This window comes from Sardina pilchardus, chromosome 3 (genome assembly GCF_963854185.1).
Source record: "Sardina pilchardus chromosome 3, fSarPil1.1, whole genome shotgun sequence".
Classification (NCBI taxonomy): Eukaryota; Metazoa; Chordata; class Actinopteri; order Clupeiformes; family Clupeidae; genus Sardina; species Sardina pilchardus.
Window position 1 is genome coordinate 39,942,514 of NC_084996.1, and position 19,510 is coordinate 39,962,023.

At 41.6% G+C, this 19,510-nt stretch overlaps 1 protein-coding gene across 2 annotated transcripts in view; it reads left to right on the forward strand.

Annotated features, from left to right (window-relative positions):
• odad4 (outer dynein arm docking complex subunit 4) overlaps positions 1-19,510 on the forward strand; it is a 74,758-nt gene that overhangs the window by 27,432 nt on the left and 27,816 nt on the right. For both annotated transcript variants that reach the window (XM_062533292.1, XM_062533291.1), the window contains exons 3-8: positions 831-984; positions 1,063-1,121; positions 1,561-1,717; positions 7,160-7,384; positions 14,578-14,694; positions 14,779-14,857. In XM_062533292.1, coding sequence (XP_062389276.1) covers positions 831-984; positions 1,063-1,121; positions 1,561-1,717; positions 7,160-7,384; positions 14,578-14,694; positions 14,779-14,857 — 791 coding nt within the window. The remainder of the gene's footprint in view (positions 1-830; positions 985-1,062; positions 1,122-1,560; positions 1,718-7,159; positions 7,385-14,577; positions 14,695-14,778; positions 14,858-19,510) is intronic.

Genomic DNA, 19,510 nt, shown 5'->3' on the forward strand with positions numbered 1-19,510 from the left:
GCTGGTTTTTAGAATGTTGCAGCTCGTCTCGTCTTGGATCTTGTGTTTGAACTAGCAGGATTGGCCTTAACGGTGTGACGCTAGACCATCCCACTAGGCAAAAAATATTTTTTGCCGCTAGGGTGCGTCTAGATTTCTAGGCTAGGGGCAGTGTGCAAAGGCCTTTAAAAATGAAGCGCAATTTGAAGCTCTCAATGTAATAAAGTTGTCCTTTAGTGACTAATACAGTGAAATACAAATAATTTGATCTTTTTTCATTAGCATATTGCATATTTTTGCACAACTTTGTGTCTAGGCTGAAATGTTGAGTTTAGTAGAGTAGAGAAAAAATACTTGATACTCAGAAACATCTAATTTAATCACACACACACACACACACACACACACTTACAGGCTCCCTCTACTAGCACGACCCCAGGCAGTTGGGTTGGCCCCTTGAGCCTTGGATCTGCCCAAAGTTTCTTCCTGGACAACTTGCTCCTGGGTGTCCCTTGGTGCATGTGATTCAAGGCTTCAATATAGTGTAAAGAGCACCACTAGATGAACCTTACGGATGTGGAGGGACAGAGCTCCAAGACAACATTCATAAAGTTCCGTTTTAATAATATGTTTCTGTCAACTGTGCATACCATCCATAGTGACTAAAATGGTAATGCTAAAACAAATGTCTTTTGTCAAGTGGTTTTTTTTTTTTTTTTTGTCAAATGATTGCACACTTGAACAATTAGTATTAGTGATCCTTAATGAAAAATTATTTGTCATAATTCCAACTTTAACATACAAACATGAGAAAATGCCAGTTGAAATTATATTGTTTACTGCTCCCCAAGGGTTTGTACCAGAAGGCAGAAGCATTGTACACCATGGGGGACTTTGAGTTTGCACTGGTCTTTTATCACAGAGGGCACAAACTCCGTCCTGAGCTGCAGGAATTCAGATTGGGAATTCAGAAGGCACAAGAGGCCATTAACAATTCAGTGGGCAGTGAGTATATGAAGCATGTCTGATGGTTGAAACATAGGTCAGGGTAGAATTATGAAAACCTTCTCTTTTTGGATTTAGGCCCATCCTCGGTCAGACTGGAGAACAAGGGTGATCTCTCCTTCTGTAAATCCGATGAGGTAACTAAACATTTTGTGTAGTTGTGGTATAATTTTATATAATATGTCAAAGTAAGATTGTCTCTCTTTTAATGAAATATTTGTTTAACCTATATGTGCTGTTTGAATATGGTCCCTTCCCCTCCTTTTTTTTAGTAGTATTGAGACATTTTTGTTGACCCTAGAGCCTTCCTCTGTGGAATTTCTAGATAATAAGAAATATGTTTGTTGGTCATGGCCAAGGGCAAGAGGGGTGGCTAAGGGGCTTTGTGATATCCATATCTCTTAATACCCTATTAACTGGTTCGATGGACTATTGTTATGAGTAACATATCTTGATTTCCGTGTGTTTGTGAGGGTAACACATCCACATCTGATGAATGAAATTCATTAGAAATAAAGTGTTGTTTGCATTACAAGTAAACTTGTTTTCTAGCTACGTTTTTATGTATTCCTGCAGATGAAGAAGAATCGTGCAAAGGTTTTCATCTATCCTCTAAAGAAGGACCACAGGTTGCATGGCCAAAAGACTCCAAAAGCTGAGAAGACAGCCAAACAGCTCCTTGGAGAGCTGTATAGTGATAAAGAATACCTGGAGAAGCTTTTGAAAGATGATGGTATGTTTGTTTAACACTAGAATCGCTGTGCCGTTCTGACCCACTTATACCTAGAAGCACTGCGTCCCGGTCATCAGACCGCTTTGACTTCATTATGACATACAGCACGTTTGAGTTATCTGTTTATTTATTTTTGTTGATTTGTGTTGTTTAAGGTAAAAACTCTGGAAGAGTTCTTGAACAAACCTTAAGCAAACTTGACTTTCAACTTTTTCATAGTATTTTATTTTTCATATTTTATTTTTACATTTTGTATGCTACTTAGAAATGTTATTTAAAGGCTATTTTAAAATGGAGGCATGCGTTCTGTGATTAGGAGCCTGACCCGACGGAACCGAGGGGAGGGATGAATTTCGGCCCAACACCGGTGTTGTTGGATCACAAGATCCGTAACACCGGCCCGCTGTTCGGGTTTGGGCAGATAATCTAAGTTCTAAAATGAATGGGTGGCTAGTAGAGATGCACCGATTGCAATTTTTTGGCCGATTCCGATTTCCGATTTTTCATAGAATTTGACCTGCCGATACCGATTTTAGCCGATTCCGATTTGCATCTTCTAACCACTTTACAGCACACAAAATTATTTAGAGTTATTTTCTATCCTTTCTTTAATACAACATGTTAATATAGAAATGTAATCAACTTATCAATGGCTGGTAAAAAAAATGTGAATAGACAGATTCTTCTTCAAGTCTTCTTCAGCTGCAGTAGGCTATTCCCAGTGTGGGACATTCATTTCACACACTACTAATAGAAATGCACTGTAGGACTACTATTTTTTTCTTCTCACATACAATATCCAACTGTAAATATCTTCAGACTACTGATATAACTGGAAAGTTTGGTGTATAGGTGCTACATAGGCTGAGATGTTGGAAAATTACAAAAAACTGATTTTGAGATAACAGCCTTGAAACACAGCCAATGGCATGCATACTCAGTCTACTACACTCTTCTTTGAACTTTCGCGATTTCTTGCGGATACAAAGGAAGTGTCCATATTTGGATGGCATAACGTCATGCAGGAGAAACACAGCTTTCCAACGACACCACACATGATATGTTTTGTATCACGGTCGCGATAGTGTATGACATGTTAGAATGCTTACTTTTGGCGAATTTAGAAGAAACATACAGGCGTGAGTAGACAAAAGGTAATGAAATAAACCTCTAAATGTGTAAATCGGACTTTGTTGTTGTGTTAGTGTGAAAGAATACATGCTAAGGTGGCAAACTGAAGCAAAACGATGTTTATTCCTGCCGTGGCTATGTTGCTGCTTGTTGACAGCGCTTGTGGTTCAGCTGTGAGCACGCAATTAGCGGCAAAGACGGGCGGTGATGTGCGCTGTTTACGTAACCTAGTGACAGCTTAGTAAATTCCACGCAATATGGCAAAGCACAGCGTTCGCTGCATAGAAAAACTCAGCATTAGCGCTTTATCCAGCCCTGAGTGTTAGCCTTTGCTAGCTTCATCAAACTTTGCCAACTCAGCTGTGTGATGTTGTTACAAGTAGGTGCGAGTGCATTTGACCGGCATAAAATCGGCATGTCTCAGACTGACCGGCCGGTCGCCGGTCGTGGCCGATCACGTGAAAATCGGCCGATTCTGATCGGCGGCCGAGCGATCGGTGCATCTCTAGTGGCTAGTTCTAATTCACTCCCCAAATTCACTTGCATTCATTTAATAGGTAGCCTATGTTCGTTCAGCCGAGAATGATCACAGACCTGGAAAAAGACGAAGCCTAACCTAGTCTGGTTTCAATAACATAGGAGTCCAGGATTTTATGCCGCATTTTACAGGCTACTGCGGCTACTTTCTAAAACAATTTTCATTAATTTAGGGAGAAGCATCTTGTAGGCTACCTCGGGGGGAGGGAGATAGAGAGAGCAATAGGCTATGCTGAGCTGGCATAGGCGCAAGAAGTAATTAAAAATGATGAGTGAAAGATGTTCTCCCTTTTGTGAATGTTGTATGTTTGCGATGTCTGCTGAAAAGAGCTATATTTTTTCTACATTTTAAGTTAACTTCTATGTGAATTTGTGGTTTAGCATTCACACACAAATTTTCTCACACTGGGGGGGCAGAGCCGTGGCCTACTGGTTAGGGCTTCGGGCTTGTGGTTGGGGGGTTGCCGGTTCGATCCCCGACTAGTCCTTGGCTGAATTTTCCTTCAGCAAGGCATCATAAAAGTATATATTCTATTCTATTCTACACGCACGCAGGCGAATTCGAACAGTCTGAAACGCGCATATGCAATCAAACGCATATGCGTATTCTTCCACGAGTTGCCTAAACAGCCAGCCTACTGCTCTGCCTCACAAATCAAACAACTAATAGGCCTAGCCTACTAAAAGATGCAGGGGGAAGAAAGAGGGGGGTTGGGGGGAGGCAGTTGTCCTCAATGCCGCATAGGTGATTAGACAGTTGGTTGGAAGAGTGTATGGGGGAGGGGGAATTATCCTATGCTAATTGCTCTTCTATTGAATGTGCGAAGGTTTCAAATAGGCTATGTTTGCAATGGATAGTGTGTTATGTAGGCCTAAAGTGCTGCGCCGTTCATCGGCCGTCTGTACCGTCTTTGTGCCTCTCCGAATCCAATGGAGACTGAACAATAATAATAGGCTTATAATAATAATAATAATAATAAACGATTGTCTTGCTCTAAAATGGGGTGTCGAAAATGACAAACTGGCATTTTGTCAAAATGGCAAACTGTCCTAAACATTGCGTTTGTTTTTGTGACTTAGCCTTAGCTTTGTAACCTAGGCATACTAAGTAAGCCCAAATAAATCCATAAAAGAACTTTGGCCAAGTCCATAGTTGCGCGCAGATGAATGATTTGGCCGAGACTATTTTTAAAAACGACGAATTTCAGCTGAAAATAATTTTTACACAGGTAGGCTATGCCTAATAGAATGTCGCAATGCATAACAATTCGCTTTTCAAAACAAACTTGCATTTTACCACTGTAAATCAACTCCATAGACTATGCCATGTAAATGAAAAATAGTTCAAATAAAATCAAAAATAAATCACATAAACTGAATGTTTTATGGTAAAATATTATTCTCATGCCTGACTGACAGGAAACTTATAGGAATGAGCCCTTGCGACATCTGCTGTGAGAAAAGAGAACCGCAGCCTGAAAAATCAAGGCCGAACGTGAGACTGGTAGTGTTGTCACGGAAGTAATGAGCAAAATCTATCTATTAATGCAAGGAACGTCTGTCTGTGTCACTTTGTCTGTCTGTCTGTCTGTGTGTTCCACGCATAACTCTCAAACCACTCATCCAACTGACCTAAAATTTGACACATGTATTGCTAATGACATGCGTGAGTGCAGTGCAAAGTTTGGTCATGTTCAGACAAAAAATGACGAAGATATCGTTAAATTAAACAGAATACAACTCTGCCGCTATCCCACAATTCTACCGCTCTCTGCACTAGCCACTCCCCCTCACTCTCACTTACTCCAGCATAGAAACAAAAAAGCCCATTTCGCTGACAAACTCCGTGTTCATGGAAATTATGATGTCTCACGTAAACAACGGACCGTTTCAAGATTGTTCATGTTAGATAAACATGCTGAGTCCGACACACATGCACCCATGTTGGTAAGCAGGCTGTTAAAGTCACGTAACGTTGCATAGGCTACTCATCAACAACCGCGGTTGCCTTGCGCTTTATAGCACTGGCATGGCCATGGCATAGACGGGCCATGCATGCGGTTAGCTTTAGGCTATCATTTCCCAACAACAGCAAAAACGCTTATGTAACACGGGTATGTAATGTGTCTAATAGCCATTAGCTGCAACTCAAACGCCTTTCCCCTTCACTTTTTTATTACCTTGCAAAGAGTAAAAAGCTCTAACTGCACGGGCCTGATTCTCATCACCAATCTAACATGATCTACCTGCATCAACGTCATTGGGCAACACGTTTCTTGGAAAACATTGTTTGCACGGGCACTGCACTAGTAGCTCTAAACTAGCTTGTACCGGTGTGCTTTTGATCATGTAAAAATACTGGGTTATAAAACACGCGTATTTAGGAAAAGTCGTGAACATAGGGTCTTGGAATTTAATCGAGTGAAAATGTTTTAATCACTGCGGTCACAAGACCGCAGCCCGGCAGTTCTAGGTATAGGAAACCTAAGTCTCCACCCCTTCCGGTCGGTCCACTGGACCTAAGATCGAAAAAAAATGAATGAGAGTCTATGGAGAAGGATAAATTATTTTCTGGTCCCGATTGTCTTGTGCCATGAATTACACATATGATATTTGTCAATTTTAAAGACAAATTTTCATGTAAAGACATATGCAGTTCATTTCGTAACTAGTGAATTACAACATTGTGAAATATCGTAATTCCATCGACTACAAACACATCAGTCGCGTTAGTAAACGTTAGCCCACTTCACAGGCACAGCCACCGGCAACAGCAGGTCTTATTTGAGCTTCCCCCCTTGCCGGTAAAAATACTATGAGTCAGAGCATTAAACACTCCAAATAAGTTGTATTCATCCATAGACTGTACATAAACTACAGTAAAGTGCCATAGTTAGCAGCAAGATGTAACCGCTAACTAGCATAACAGCTTACTAACTAGCGAGCCGCTCGTTTAATGTTGGTGACGTACATCGTTTGAGACGACAGATGTAGTCCACTGGGCAAGTCTATTGAATAACAGTACTTTATTGACGTGAATTCGAACGGGACCAAAAAAAATTATTATCTCTCCATTGACTCCCGTTCATAAATGTTCACGATTTAGGTCCAATGGACCCGAAGTAGATGCGCGTTACTTAGGTTCCCTATATCTAGGTCAAACCAACATGGCGCTTCAAGTAATACGTCTCAGCGGTCAAATGACCGGCGCTTGGCGCTTCTAGTGTTAATTGCCTGCATCAGCTATTGACAGTGATTTTACTGACCTGAATTTACAGTGACAAAAACAGTACATTTACTTATTGTTTGCCATGGTTTGATGGAATGGCTTTTTAAGGTAGCTTTAGCTAGCTAGCTAGCTAGCTAGCTAATTTCTTGGAAACATTAAATTATTCATTCCATGTCCGGAAGAGTGATTCATGGGTATCATACATTATTAATACTCTGCACACAATGTTATGTTTATCTGTTCTTGTCACTTGTTAAGAGAAAAAGCTTAGTGTTTTGTAATGTAAGGTGACACTTCCACTTATGCGGTCCTGAACTGCTCCCCTTTTGCTCTATTGCTCTATCTTGGTCAGTAATCAAGGATCTTTGGCCCTAGGAGCAGCATATAATAATTACTTACAGTCAAACATTTCTTTTGAGTTTGAACACTTTACCTGTGCCTCTTTGTTATTCCAGTATACAATGAAAGCTGAGATGGGTTGTCCTTGCTCCTGTTGTTGAGTATGTCTTTTCTCTTATATGTCAAATATATATGTTTTTCTTTAGACCTGGTAAAAGGAAGGACCAGTAGTGGGGAGCGCTTGCAGGACCTTATATTAAGTTGTATCTCGTATTTGGACACACGCACAGAGTTCTGGCAGCAACAGAAGCCCATTTATGCCCGTCAGCGGGACCGGAAGCTTCTTCAGCAACAGTGGAAAAATACTCAATACAATCCCCTGTCTGACCCAACACGCTATGTTCTTAACAACCTGGAGCAATTGGACAATGGTGGGTCTGAGCTTATTCTTTATTTTATTATAGTTATTCTTTTTCAACAGCAACATCACAACTCTTGATTTACATTACTTAGTGTTTATCATAGTCATTAAGTCAACAATTCATATGTGTATATTTATGGTATATAGCCACCAATTTTGCCCGAAGTGACAGACAGTAAACATTATATTAAATACAGCTAAATAATACAATCAAATTGCCTAAAAAATACCAATTTTATTGGTATATATGCTTTTATGTTATATATGGTATATATGGTATATATGTTTTTGTGTATACTGTATGTGTGCCTTTATGTGTTTACGTATGTGTGTGTGTGTGTGTGTGTGTGTGTGCGTGTGTCTCTCCATATGCCCATGTGCGTGCTTGCCTGCATTTGTGTGTGCGTGTGTTTGTGTGTGTGTGTGTGTGTGTGCATTCGTGTGTGTGTGCATGTGGGTGTGTTTATGTTTGTGTGTGTGCGTGCGTCCGTGTGTGTGTGCACATGCACTTCAGTAATTTTGTGTCATTCACATGTTGATGTCATGGAGGCAGACAGTAAGTACAGCTGGCGGAAGAGTGGCATTAGGTTTCATTGAAAAGTAGAGCTTGGTGTCATCAGCATACAGATGGTACGGGTTGAGAATGCTCCTTTCTTTGCCGGAAAACACGGAAAAACCCGAAGACACCGCGCTGGTGACAAGCGGAGAAAAGAGACATGACGCTCGGCATGTTAGACAGTTGCAGAGTTTTCGAATGTTTTACAGCCTACCTCACAGCTCTCTCACTCGACGTAGCCTCGGCTATAACTCAGTCAGTCCAGCAGAGATGCCAGAGCAACGTTTTGCTCAATGGAGAGGGAGAGAAATGCTCCGCATATCCGTCTCATTTAATCATTAAAATGAAAGTGATGACTGGCGAAATTAATCAAACGACGTTTCAATAAACCATTTTTGAAATGATTGAAAATGGTTTTAGAAAATCGCCTATAGGCCTATCAGAAGGAAATAGCCTTCAATTCAACCTGAAATACTCGAAAGGCAACCTAAGATTAATTCATGAATTCATTACGGTTACAAGACCGCATTTCCGTGAATAGGCTATTATTGTCAATGTCAAGGCGAAGACAAAAGAGATGGACAAGATGGACATTTTGGCTACATTTACATGCTAGGAATACTTAGAAATGTGTAGACCTATAGGCTATTTTAAAACTGAGGCATGTTCATTTTAACCGGCGACGCTGGGTAGCCTACAGTACATGTACCCAGCACTTGTTGTCACAGATTTTGTCCCCACCACAACTGAAAATAAAATGTATTTAACAGAAATCTCTTTAATAGCCTACATGCCTATGCTTGTCACTTTACTTATAACCGTAGGCTACATGCATGGAGAAGATCGCGCATTTTGTAACATTGTAACAATGGATGGTCAGATATGCGATAGGGCAGTGAGGGTGATTCATTGTAACCATCGACTAGCAGGCCTAGCTCCGCAAAATAAGTTTCTAGCAACTTATGTATCATATGCATGTTCATGTTGATTCAGAGATAGGCATAGACTACCATAGGCTGCTGGGCGTCAAGCTATATGACAGCATTTTATCATGTGGTGAATTAATAACTAACGTCAGTTTAACATGTCAGAAGTTTTGATCGGCGTTTCAAGTGCATGCCGCGAATAAATAAACTCGACTGACTGAATCCCGTATATTTGTTGGCAAGGCTAAGCGTGACGGTAATAAGATTCGAGCTGTGGCGGAACTGGTTAAGGCATACGTATCGTACGCCAGCAACCGGGGTTCAAACCCCACTCCACGAAGCTCTCCGGAACCCATCAAAACAAAAGGCATCGTTTTATTTTAAAAATTAAAGATTTTCTGTTGTGCGATTTTTTTTATGTTTGCGATGTCTGCTGAAAAGAAAAGTTAATATGTGAATTCGTGGTTCAGCGCACACTCACACACATTTTTACATTGACATAGTGTCGGGCTCAAGTGTCTGTCGAGAGAGAAGAGGGGAGGGAGGCAGTCGTCCTCAGTGCCGCATATAGGTAGGCTATAATGTAGTGAACTGGTTAGACGAGTGTGGGGGAGGGGGAATGATCGCACAAGACAATTGCTCTCCATGAAATGGATCTCACAGACGGCTGTCGATTTTTAAATGTAACCTACTACACCACTTGCGAAATTGGACGTGGCACATAGCCTAATTATTAGGCTACTGGATTTAATATAGCAAATCCATGGACTTTGTTCATCCTATATATACAATAAGTATAAAATCCGACAATCCAAAACGATAACGAGATCTCCCAGAAACGAAAAACAAGTTTGTTGAGTAGCCTAGTCCTTCCAACAATCTCAGCTTTTGCGTTTGATAGATAAAAGGCATCCTGTCCTGCTGTATTCCAATGAGAAAAAAACATCCACAAGGTATAGGCTAAGGGTCACGGTAATGCAGCATGCATTAATCTCTCTCTCTCTCTCTCTCTCTCTCTCTCTCTCTCTCTATATATATATATATATATATAACGCACAAAACTTTGTTAAGCCAGCTCCATACATAACAATAGCTGCCGCGTGCTCTCCCCAGCCTCCATTTAAACTAAGGGCAAACCCATTCATTCGTGCCCAAAAAAATATTGTCAGTAAGGATAGGTCATATTACCAAATGGCGAACCTTGAAAATTATTTAGGATATAGAGCCGTGTCCATTACGCACTACAGTTATTTTTTAGGCTATTGTTTTATTTGAGTGTTTTTGTCTACCATGGCAAACATAGTTGAAACGTTCGCTCTAAACTTATTTATTTCCAATCGGCTTTCACAATCAGTTACAGCTGAGCCGATGATCACCATGAAAACTTGCAATGTCTATACAGAACTGCTTTCACTTCCCCGAGTCGCGAACGCAACATGCACAACAATACACCGATATTTAGCAAACACATGCATTTCCAGCTCTCAAAACCGATGAGGTCCAGATCTCAGTGGCCTCATAGCTGCCTACAGCCATGCATAGTAAGCCTAATGATAGCCTTGCCAAATAAGTCATCAGTCACACACCCCTAATCGTGGGGTTGACCTGTTCCTTTCACACTGAGCCCCGATGAAAACAACCTCCTTGGCGGAGATAATAATTAGGCCTATCAAATTAAAAGCACACTACGACAGGTATACTTGTGTGATCACGAAACACAAGAGAGCATTTAGCGATGGGACAGTTGTGAATGAGTGCTTAACACCCTGGAGTCTAAATACCCCCCGGGGGATTTGAAAAACTGTTCCAAACACACATCTCAATCTTTGCTTTTATCATATTATAGAAACACCATTAGAAACCTTTAATCAACTCGTTTTCAAATATATAGCCTATGTTTTAAGAGAATATGGCAATGATAATGGCACTTTGTGAAAACAATAAATTCTTAGGATTTGTCCTCTCACTTGCAGCAGGCCCATTCAAAAGCCCATCCACCTAATTTGCGTTTGAAAGAGCCAATCACTAAAGTGACACATTTAATCTGGAAAAAGTAGCAGGCTAGCCTACTTTATGAGTTTTTTTGACCCCTCTAATAAATTGCCTATAGGCCTACTACGATATGGAGGAAGGGCTGCCTAACTGTTCCCCCTAAGAGTTTTTTCATAAGATAAAATGTTCGGGCTATTTAAGTTTAGGATTTGGTAGACAAGACAACCTCGGAAAAGTTCTTCAGATAAACAATTTTTTTATTGAATTAAAGGAAAGAAAATGTATCGCCGGGGGTTTTGGGGCTTGCGAAGGCATTCGTTGATCTTATCGATGCAGTCCTTGCGGCCACTTCTCCCCATCGTAGGAAACTTTGCACCTGTCCCTGAGTTATAGTCTATATGAGTAAGCGCTTATGCTCTAACCGCATAATAAAAGAAGCACCTGCATTCCACAGCAGTGCTTATGGCACCTGTCACTGAGCTATGGACAAGCAGTTATGCTCGAAAATTATCATAATAACAGACACACCTAATTGTATGGCTCTCTGTTAAACAGCATTTCCTCCCCATAGCAGCAACGTTTGCTTTCTTTTTCTGTCGGTCCGCGGTTGCTTGGTCAATTGCGCAGAAAATTATCAGATGAAGCACCGGACCTAATTTCACTCCATGTCTCGCGGACCAGCAGCAGTCTCCACGTTTCGCGGCCCATAGTTTGAGAAACGCTGCATTAAAGTGTCATTAGGTTGTAGGCTATATGTTTAGTGTTTTCTTTGTGTGTTTTTCATTGTAGTGTGTGTGCATTGAGTAGTTCCTTAAAATACGGAACAAAGAGCGTCCCGTATCTGTTCAATACGGAAGAAGACTTTAACTATTACTTATATATTTCTTATAACGAAACGCAAAGAAAAAATACGAGGACTGACCATCTCGTTTCTCCGCGTTTCCCCCAATACCATGGCGACAAAGAGAAATAAATATGATTTGACATTTAAGCTGATTGTGTGACAAATTTGCCACATAATTCGGGAGAAGCAGCGGACAGGAGCGCCACCACAAGCAAGCACTTCTAGCCCAAATTAACATGGCATGTCTAAGTAGGCTAGTCCTACTAATATTACATTTGATTGGTAGCATGTTTGTAGCGCGCCAGTTTACCCATCTCCTACATCAAAACAGCTTAGAATCAATCAAAGAATCAGCTGTGTCGGCGTTAGGCTATAGGCGATTCTCTATAACCATTTTCATTCATTTCAACAATGGTTTATTGAAACGTCGTTTGAATAATTTCGCCAGTCATCACCTTCATTTTAATGATTAAATGAGATTAAGGAGTCGACTATGGACGGATATGCGGTCTTCATCATTAAATGCGGTTGAAATGCGGGATGAAACGTTCTGCCACCTGGTGGTTATTTGGGTACATTGCCTTAGCCTCGAAAAAAATCGGCTTGACGGCCTGCGGGATCTCTTCGGGAGTCCCGCAGGAGAAACACCATGTCGCCTGAGGATAGTGCCAAGTGGGAGGAGGTAGACGATGAACAACAGAGGGCCTAACACAGACCCCTGGGGCACCCCTCTTGTCACAGCAGTACTCTCAGACTTTCAGCTCAGCATTTGTACACACTGTGTCCCTCCGGAGAGATAGGAGGTGAACCACTGGTGAGCACTGTCACACACTCCGACTGAAACAATGGGAAGGGAGGGCCAATCACATATTGGACCCCACCCTTGTAATTTGGTACTTAAAGCCAAGTCGTTCCTTTGTTAGAGCAGATTGAGATTGGTAGATTGAGATTTGTAGGAGATTGAGATTTGAATGAGATTGAGATTTTTGCTGATGAAGGCGATTGCCGCTTTCACATATACCCAATCGAACCGATCTTTGGGGGGAATGCTCCCTGTTCCGATTCAAATAGCCAAGTGTGAAAGCGCCCTTCGTTTGTATAGAAATGAGTAAGTGACACACACTATTGCCAAAGTATTCACTCACCTGCCTTTACTCACATGTGAACTTCAGTCACATCCCATCCTTAAAGGAATAGTTCGGAATTTTGGACATAGGACCTCATTTCCAACTTTACCGAGGTGATATAGGTCGGTGGAGACCGTTTTTTATCGCGTTTAACCCCTTCCTTCAGTTGCAGCGTTCCCCTTTGCTAACGCTGGTTCTGAGCTAACGCATTTCAACGATAACATCCAAAACTTACCAAAACCGTCTTACTCACTCCATAGCACACCCGAGACAAGTCAATTAAAACGTCAGACTATCGATATACATGTCTGTGTTGATAGAATAAGGGAACAAAGTAGGCTATTGCAATGCGATGCAAGGTTAGTTTTATTTCTAACATTGTTCTATCAACACAGGCATGTGCATCGATAGTCTGACGTTATAATTTATTTGTTTCGGGTGTTCTGTGGAGTGTTTTCGTGGCAGGCTAGATGTTACCGTTGACTTGCGTTACCTCGGCACCAGGTTAGCACGAGATGAACGCTGCAACTCAAGGAAGGGCAGAAATTCACTGAAAATGGTCTTCACCGACCTATCCACCTCTTTCCTTAACCCGGAAATATGTATCGTTGCGATGGTTACGATACTGTTTTCAACTTCCGTTCATTCTGTTAACATGTGCGTTCTCCATAGCAAACTAGATTATGCCTCAACTTAGATTTCGTTCGAAATGTTGACAATTCTGCCCTCAGCATGTATATACTGCATCACATATAACCGATATAAAATAGAAAAGTTGACTTTTATATGCGTTATGATATGTTAAGCACCGTAAACCGTCACGTTAAAACAGATACGATGCAGCTTCGCCGGAAATAGAAAACCGTCTCGGTGTCATGGCGACCCCCATTGTTGGCTGCGGAATATCGTGGATATCACCCCGACTAAGTTGGAAATGAGGTCCTATGTCCAAAATTCCGAACTATTCCTTTAATACATAGGGTTTAATATGATGTCAGTCCACTCTTTGCAGCTATAACAGCTTCAAGTCTTCTGGGAAGAACACCTTTGATATGAATAGACCTCTGAAGTTCGCCTACAAATAGGATCCAAAGCTGCCATCTTTGCCCTTATAAGGAGTTCTGGGTATTAATTGAAGCTAACTGCTCATGGAACGTTGCATTGCAAGTTAGCTCTGGGGTAGCAAAGATCAAAGTGTGCCATCTGCACCTACTGAAGATCACAGTATCCACTTGAAGGCAGAGGACAAAACTTTGTAGCGCAAAACGTCTGCATTTCCAATTTCTTCGTCCCGGTGACAGTTTAGGTGTGAAAATTCAAAATCCCATGTTATTTTCCCATAGAAAAAATCTCAAGATACCGGATCTCCTTATTTGGGCAAAGATGGTGGCTTCAGAGGCAAACTTCAGAGGTCTATTAGGGTGGATACTGAGAGCCAGTCCTCACAAATGCGCTTCTGAAAGAATGGTCAAAAATCCCATAAACACACTCCGAAACCTTTTGGAAAGTCTTCCCAGAAGAGTTGAATATAAAAATATATTTTAAATTCACACACATCATACAGTATGTGAAATTCTTGAAACAATTTGAACGGGACCAAAAAATAATCTCTCCATTAATTCCCGTTCATATTTTTTCGAAAGATACTGGAAGTAGAAGGGCGTGACTTCGGCTCTCTATATCAACTTGCAATACTGTTGACGAAATGATAACAAGACTAAAATGTAAAAAGAAAACACCCCGTTTTATGGTCCATAGGCAGTCCACAGGAGACCCTGAAGAGAGCAAGTGAAGTGCTGAAAGTAGTACAAGGATGGACAGAGGAAGCTTCGCCCAATAAGAGGGAGATACTGGGAAATCTACATAGCTGCATTGGTAGGTAAATAAGCTGCTGCGAAATGTGATTACAGCATCTATAAAAAACATCTACTTTAAGAGGCATAATCTATATTTGCTAAGGTAATGCACTCATGGACCTTGGGGATATGGAGAAGGCCCTAGACCACCATCATAAAGACCTGGAGTTAGCCACACAGAGGTGAATATAATGATTAATAATTCATCCTTTTTACAATAAAATAGTTCTAAAGGGCCATTCACACCAAGAACTATAACGATAACTATAAACAAATGTAGCTGCAAGCGGCGATGGCGGGCCCGAGCACCTGTGGTGCGGAGACCTGTGACAATTTGGAATCTAACAAAGCATGTGCATGTTGGTGGGCATGTGCACGAGCAACATGCCCACCAAATTTGGTCAATTTTCCTGAATGTATGTGTCAACCACAACAGACAACACGCTAGGTGTCGCTATAGAGTCCCTAAGCCACACCCTAGGCCAGAGCTCTATCTCTGACTATCGATAGCAACAATGCACAAGCCCACCAAATTTGGTTCATTTTCGTGAATGTGTGTGTCAACCACAACAGACAATGTGCTAGGTGGCGCTATACAGTCCCTAAGACACCCTTGGCCAGAGCGCTGTCTCTGAATAGCTATAGCAATTGTGACCTTCCACGGCGAAATCAGTCACAATGTCCAAATTTTCAAAATCAAAGTTATTACGTTTTCAGGAAGGGGCATAATCAACCTTCAAAACGATACCTATATCTAATGAATTGAACGTCATATTACTGAAATATAAACATTCAAAGGAGTTGAGTTCATCCTGTCATGCCAATAGAAAAACGGAGAAATCTGCCTTTGAAGTTAACCGTCGGCTCAACACTCACGAACGCTTTGTAAGGTCGCCGCTATTACAAGATTTACGGTACTTGTATCAACGACACAGCACGCGGATGGCTTGGTGGTTGTCGATGAGTGCATTTACCGTAAAGCGGCAAAAAACGAGACGCCTCTAACTTCCTGCTTCCTCTAACTTTCTCACCTCAACAAACTCACGTTTTTAGACTACAAAAGGTCAGTTTTTCGGCGAAATGTATTCACGGCCGTACAGTGTAGACCTCCCACTGTTTCAAAACACTTACAAAAAAAAATCCACGATTTTAGCACAAGTGACATAAATGGCCATTTTTCTCAGAAACGCCTGTTGCGACAAGCGACTGGTTTTGCCGTGGAACGTCACAATTACACACATGCCCACCAAATTTGGTTCATTTTCGTGAATGTATGTGTCAACCACAACAGACAATGCACTAGGTGGCGCTATAGAGTCCCTAAGCCACACCTTAGGCCAGAGCTCTGTCTCTGACTAGCGGTAGCAGTAACATACAACCCCACCAAATTTGTTTAATTTTTGTGAGTGTCAACCACAACAGACAATGCGCTAGGTGGCGCTATGGAGTCCCTAAAACACACCCGAGGCCAGAGCTCTGTCTCTGAATAACTATAGCAATAACACACATGCCCATCAAATTTGGTTCATTTTGATGAATGTACGTGTCAACCACAACAGACAATGTGATAGGTGGCGCTAGAGTGCCTAAGCCACACTCTAGGCCAGAGCTCTGTCTCTGACTAGCGGTAGCAATAACACACAAGCCCACTAAATTTGGTTAATTTTCGTGAATATATGAGTCAACCACAATACACAACAGTCTAGGTGGCGCTATAGAGCCCCTAAGCCACACCCTAGGCCAGAGCTCTGTCTCTGTATCCATATTTGTAGTCCATATTTGAGATGATAACCAGTGTGTTGATATGGTGTACTGTAAATCATGCTTCTGTAAGGCTTACATCAATATCTTTCCCTCAGATCATTGAATTCACAAAGCCTGTTGCTGTATTTAATTTGTGTGTGTGTATGTGTGTGTGTGTCTTGATGTAAACAAAACATAACTAAGTCATGATTGTTTGACTTTTCTGTATTCTGGTTATTTCATGCTATTCCAACCAAGCATTTTTGTGAGGATAAGAACTCGGGTCTGGCTTAGTCAGTCCCCAATTCAATCACAAAAAATGACTTAACCTGAATAAAATCATCATACACATGATCTTTTCTTTATCTTTTACTTTACATCACACTTTCATGCTTGACCGACTCATGCCAACTCTGGCCATTCATTTTCAGGTGGATCAAGGAAGGGAGAGAGAGTTGCTCCGTTCGAATCGGAAGGCAGCTGCCTACTGCCTCCCTCCCTAAATAGAGAGCTCTCTAACTAGACATGACTTTAGATTAAATGCGTCGTTTAAAAATGAGCGTAGCACTCTAGAATCTTTGGTTAACACTACGGTATGACGTTAGCAAAAGCCTGACCTTAAACTTAAGTAGCCTACGTAAGCTAGCAGGCTTATAACGGTATAAAATAGTTTCACTGGCAGCTAATGTACAACAATGGTATTTAATCGAGTCAGTACCTTCTGGAAATGTCGCTGCGGCAGCTGCGCAACGCTTCAACAACACTTTACTAACATTTCCGGAAAGGTACTGACTCGATTAAATTCATTCTGGACTCTATCCGACCACATAAAGACGTGAGGATACTTCGGTTTGGCTTTAGGAACCCTCTACTCACTACCACGTAAGTGTAGTGTTGTTTGGAACAGTAGAAGAGGTGTAAAAATAGCGTTTTGTAGTGGTGAAAGGACTTGCCCCGGTCACTTCCAGGCTAACGAGTTTTGGCTAAAAACGGTGACCTCGAACTTTCTCAAAATACATCCGAATGACATGATTTTGGTGTCAACTCAACGTATGTACTCCCAATGGTCCGAAAAATTGATCTAAAGTGCATTTCACTCCGGATTATCCCTTTAAGGAACATGAAATAAAACTTTACTTTCATATATCCGATCTGCAATACGTTGCCAACAGCCTTGTCCTGCTTTGTTTGCTGCCGACCCTGGGTTACATCTGGGTAAGTTGAACTCCCTTCGTAGTACAGGCCCCTTGCCACCACAAAGCCACAACAACATGGAATACACTACTGGAATACCTGCTGAAAGTGAAACTACCACACCCCCAGGACCTCAGCAGGCAGGTGGAGACTCTGGACCAGTATTCAACCCCAACTTTGATTTCCCATCACCACCCACACCCAATAACCAACCCACCCAATCAAATTCTCCAGGCCACCTAAACCCACCTAATCTCCCATCACCATCCTCATCTCATCATCCCACCAGGCCACCCAATCAAACTCCCTAGGATCCCCTACATACCCATCACCATCCCCACCCAAGCACATGATGTTCCCGGGAAAAATGGAGAGACTGCAACCAGTAGCCAGGCAGATTTTTAGCAGCCCAAGACCTTCAGCAATTAGTTGCAGTGCACTTTCACACCCTCCCCCTCCACATGCAAAAGGATCACCTAAGCAGCGACAACCTCTTAGTTCATCTCAGCTGGCAAATACTAATGGCAGCTGCAGGGGACAATTATATGATGAATATGTTAGTATTGTGTGATATTCTGGAGGTCCTTGCAATAGAAATGGCAGTGACAGTAGCTTTGAGTACTTGTCTTGCTGATTGGATCACTGGCATTCTCGTCAGAAGTTATCAAATAGTTCTACCTACCTACCTACCATGGAACTATGGGAAGTTCAAGAACACGTCAAGTAATCTGTCAGACTCGGTAGAAGACTTATTGGATCACTTTTATGCAAAAATGGCAAACATTATGGATGACATTGCTCCATTAAAATTCAAGAAAGTTAAGGATTAGCGCGTCTTTTGGATCCTCCCTTACACTGACGTCGCAAGTTTTCAAAATGGTGTGTACGCAGTCGAGGACATCTCATTTGCGCAGTTCATCGGGCTTCGTTCCTCCATCCTCCGCTTGTTCTTTCGTCGTTTCCTTCACAAAATCCATTTGTAGGAGGGGCTATGACCGGAGGAAGGATCGAGGGAGGGAGGAAGGACCGATAAATCCCTACATGAGAGGCATCCAAGACCCCATCAGGAGGAGGCTCAAGAAATTTGGTGACCTTTGACCCCTAGGGGGCACTGCAATTAGCAAAAGGGCATTTTGGCATGTAGCTGTTGATGTGTTTGGAATTAAAACTTGCTAGTGGTGTCTGGTTATACTCTGGGAGGTCCTTAGGCTGACCCAACTCAACTTGTGACGTCAAAGTAATTGATTCGGCCACCATATTGGATTTAATCAAAAACCACTGAAACATTCCCACAGGTCACAAAATTTGTGTGATTTTCACGAAACTTCACGCAGATGATCTTAAGCCCTAGTCTAACAAAGGCCTGGCTTTTCGGAACAATATCTTAAACCATTCGCCCGCAACAGCCAATCGAAATTGGTGGTGAAGCCGCCAAACAGGAAGTGAGCTCACATCTCGGCCAATCCTGGGTTGTTTGACATCAAAATTCTTGTGACTGCGTAAAACTATATACCTGACATAACAGCATTGTGTTACCATGGCAACTCTGGCCTTCTGACCTGGCTGCTTGGCCCCCACATTGCTGCTTGCAGCTATATTTTTTAATTATTTTATCTTCATTCATGCTTCATTTTTATGCTTTCTTGTTAATTATTCTTAATTTTTAAAGGATTTTACCTTGATTTATGCTTTTTATGTTTTATCATGATCTATTTTTAATTACTCTTTGCCCATCTATGCTTTTATCTGCTATTACTATTTGGTTTTGTTTATCTAAAGCACATTATGACATCTGTTATTGAAATGCGCTATATAAATAAACTTGACTTGACTTGTGATTGTATAATACGGTTTAGTAGTAGGCAGTAGGCACTGCAAATTACGTTACAGGGTGGTGA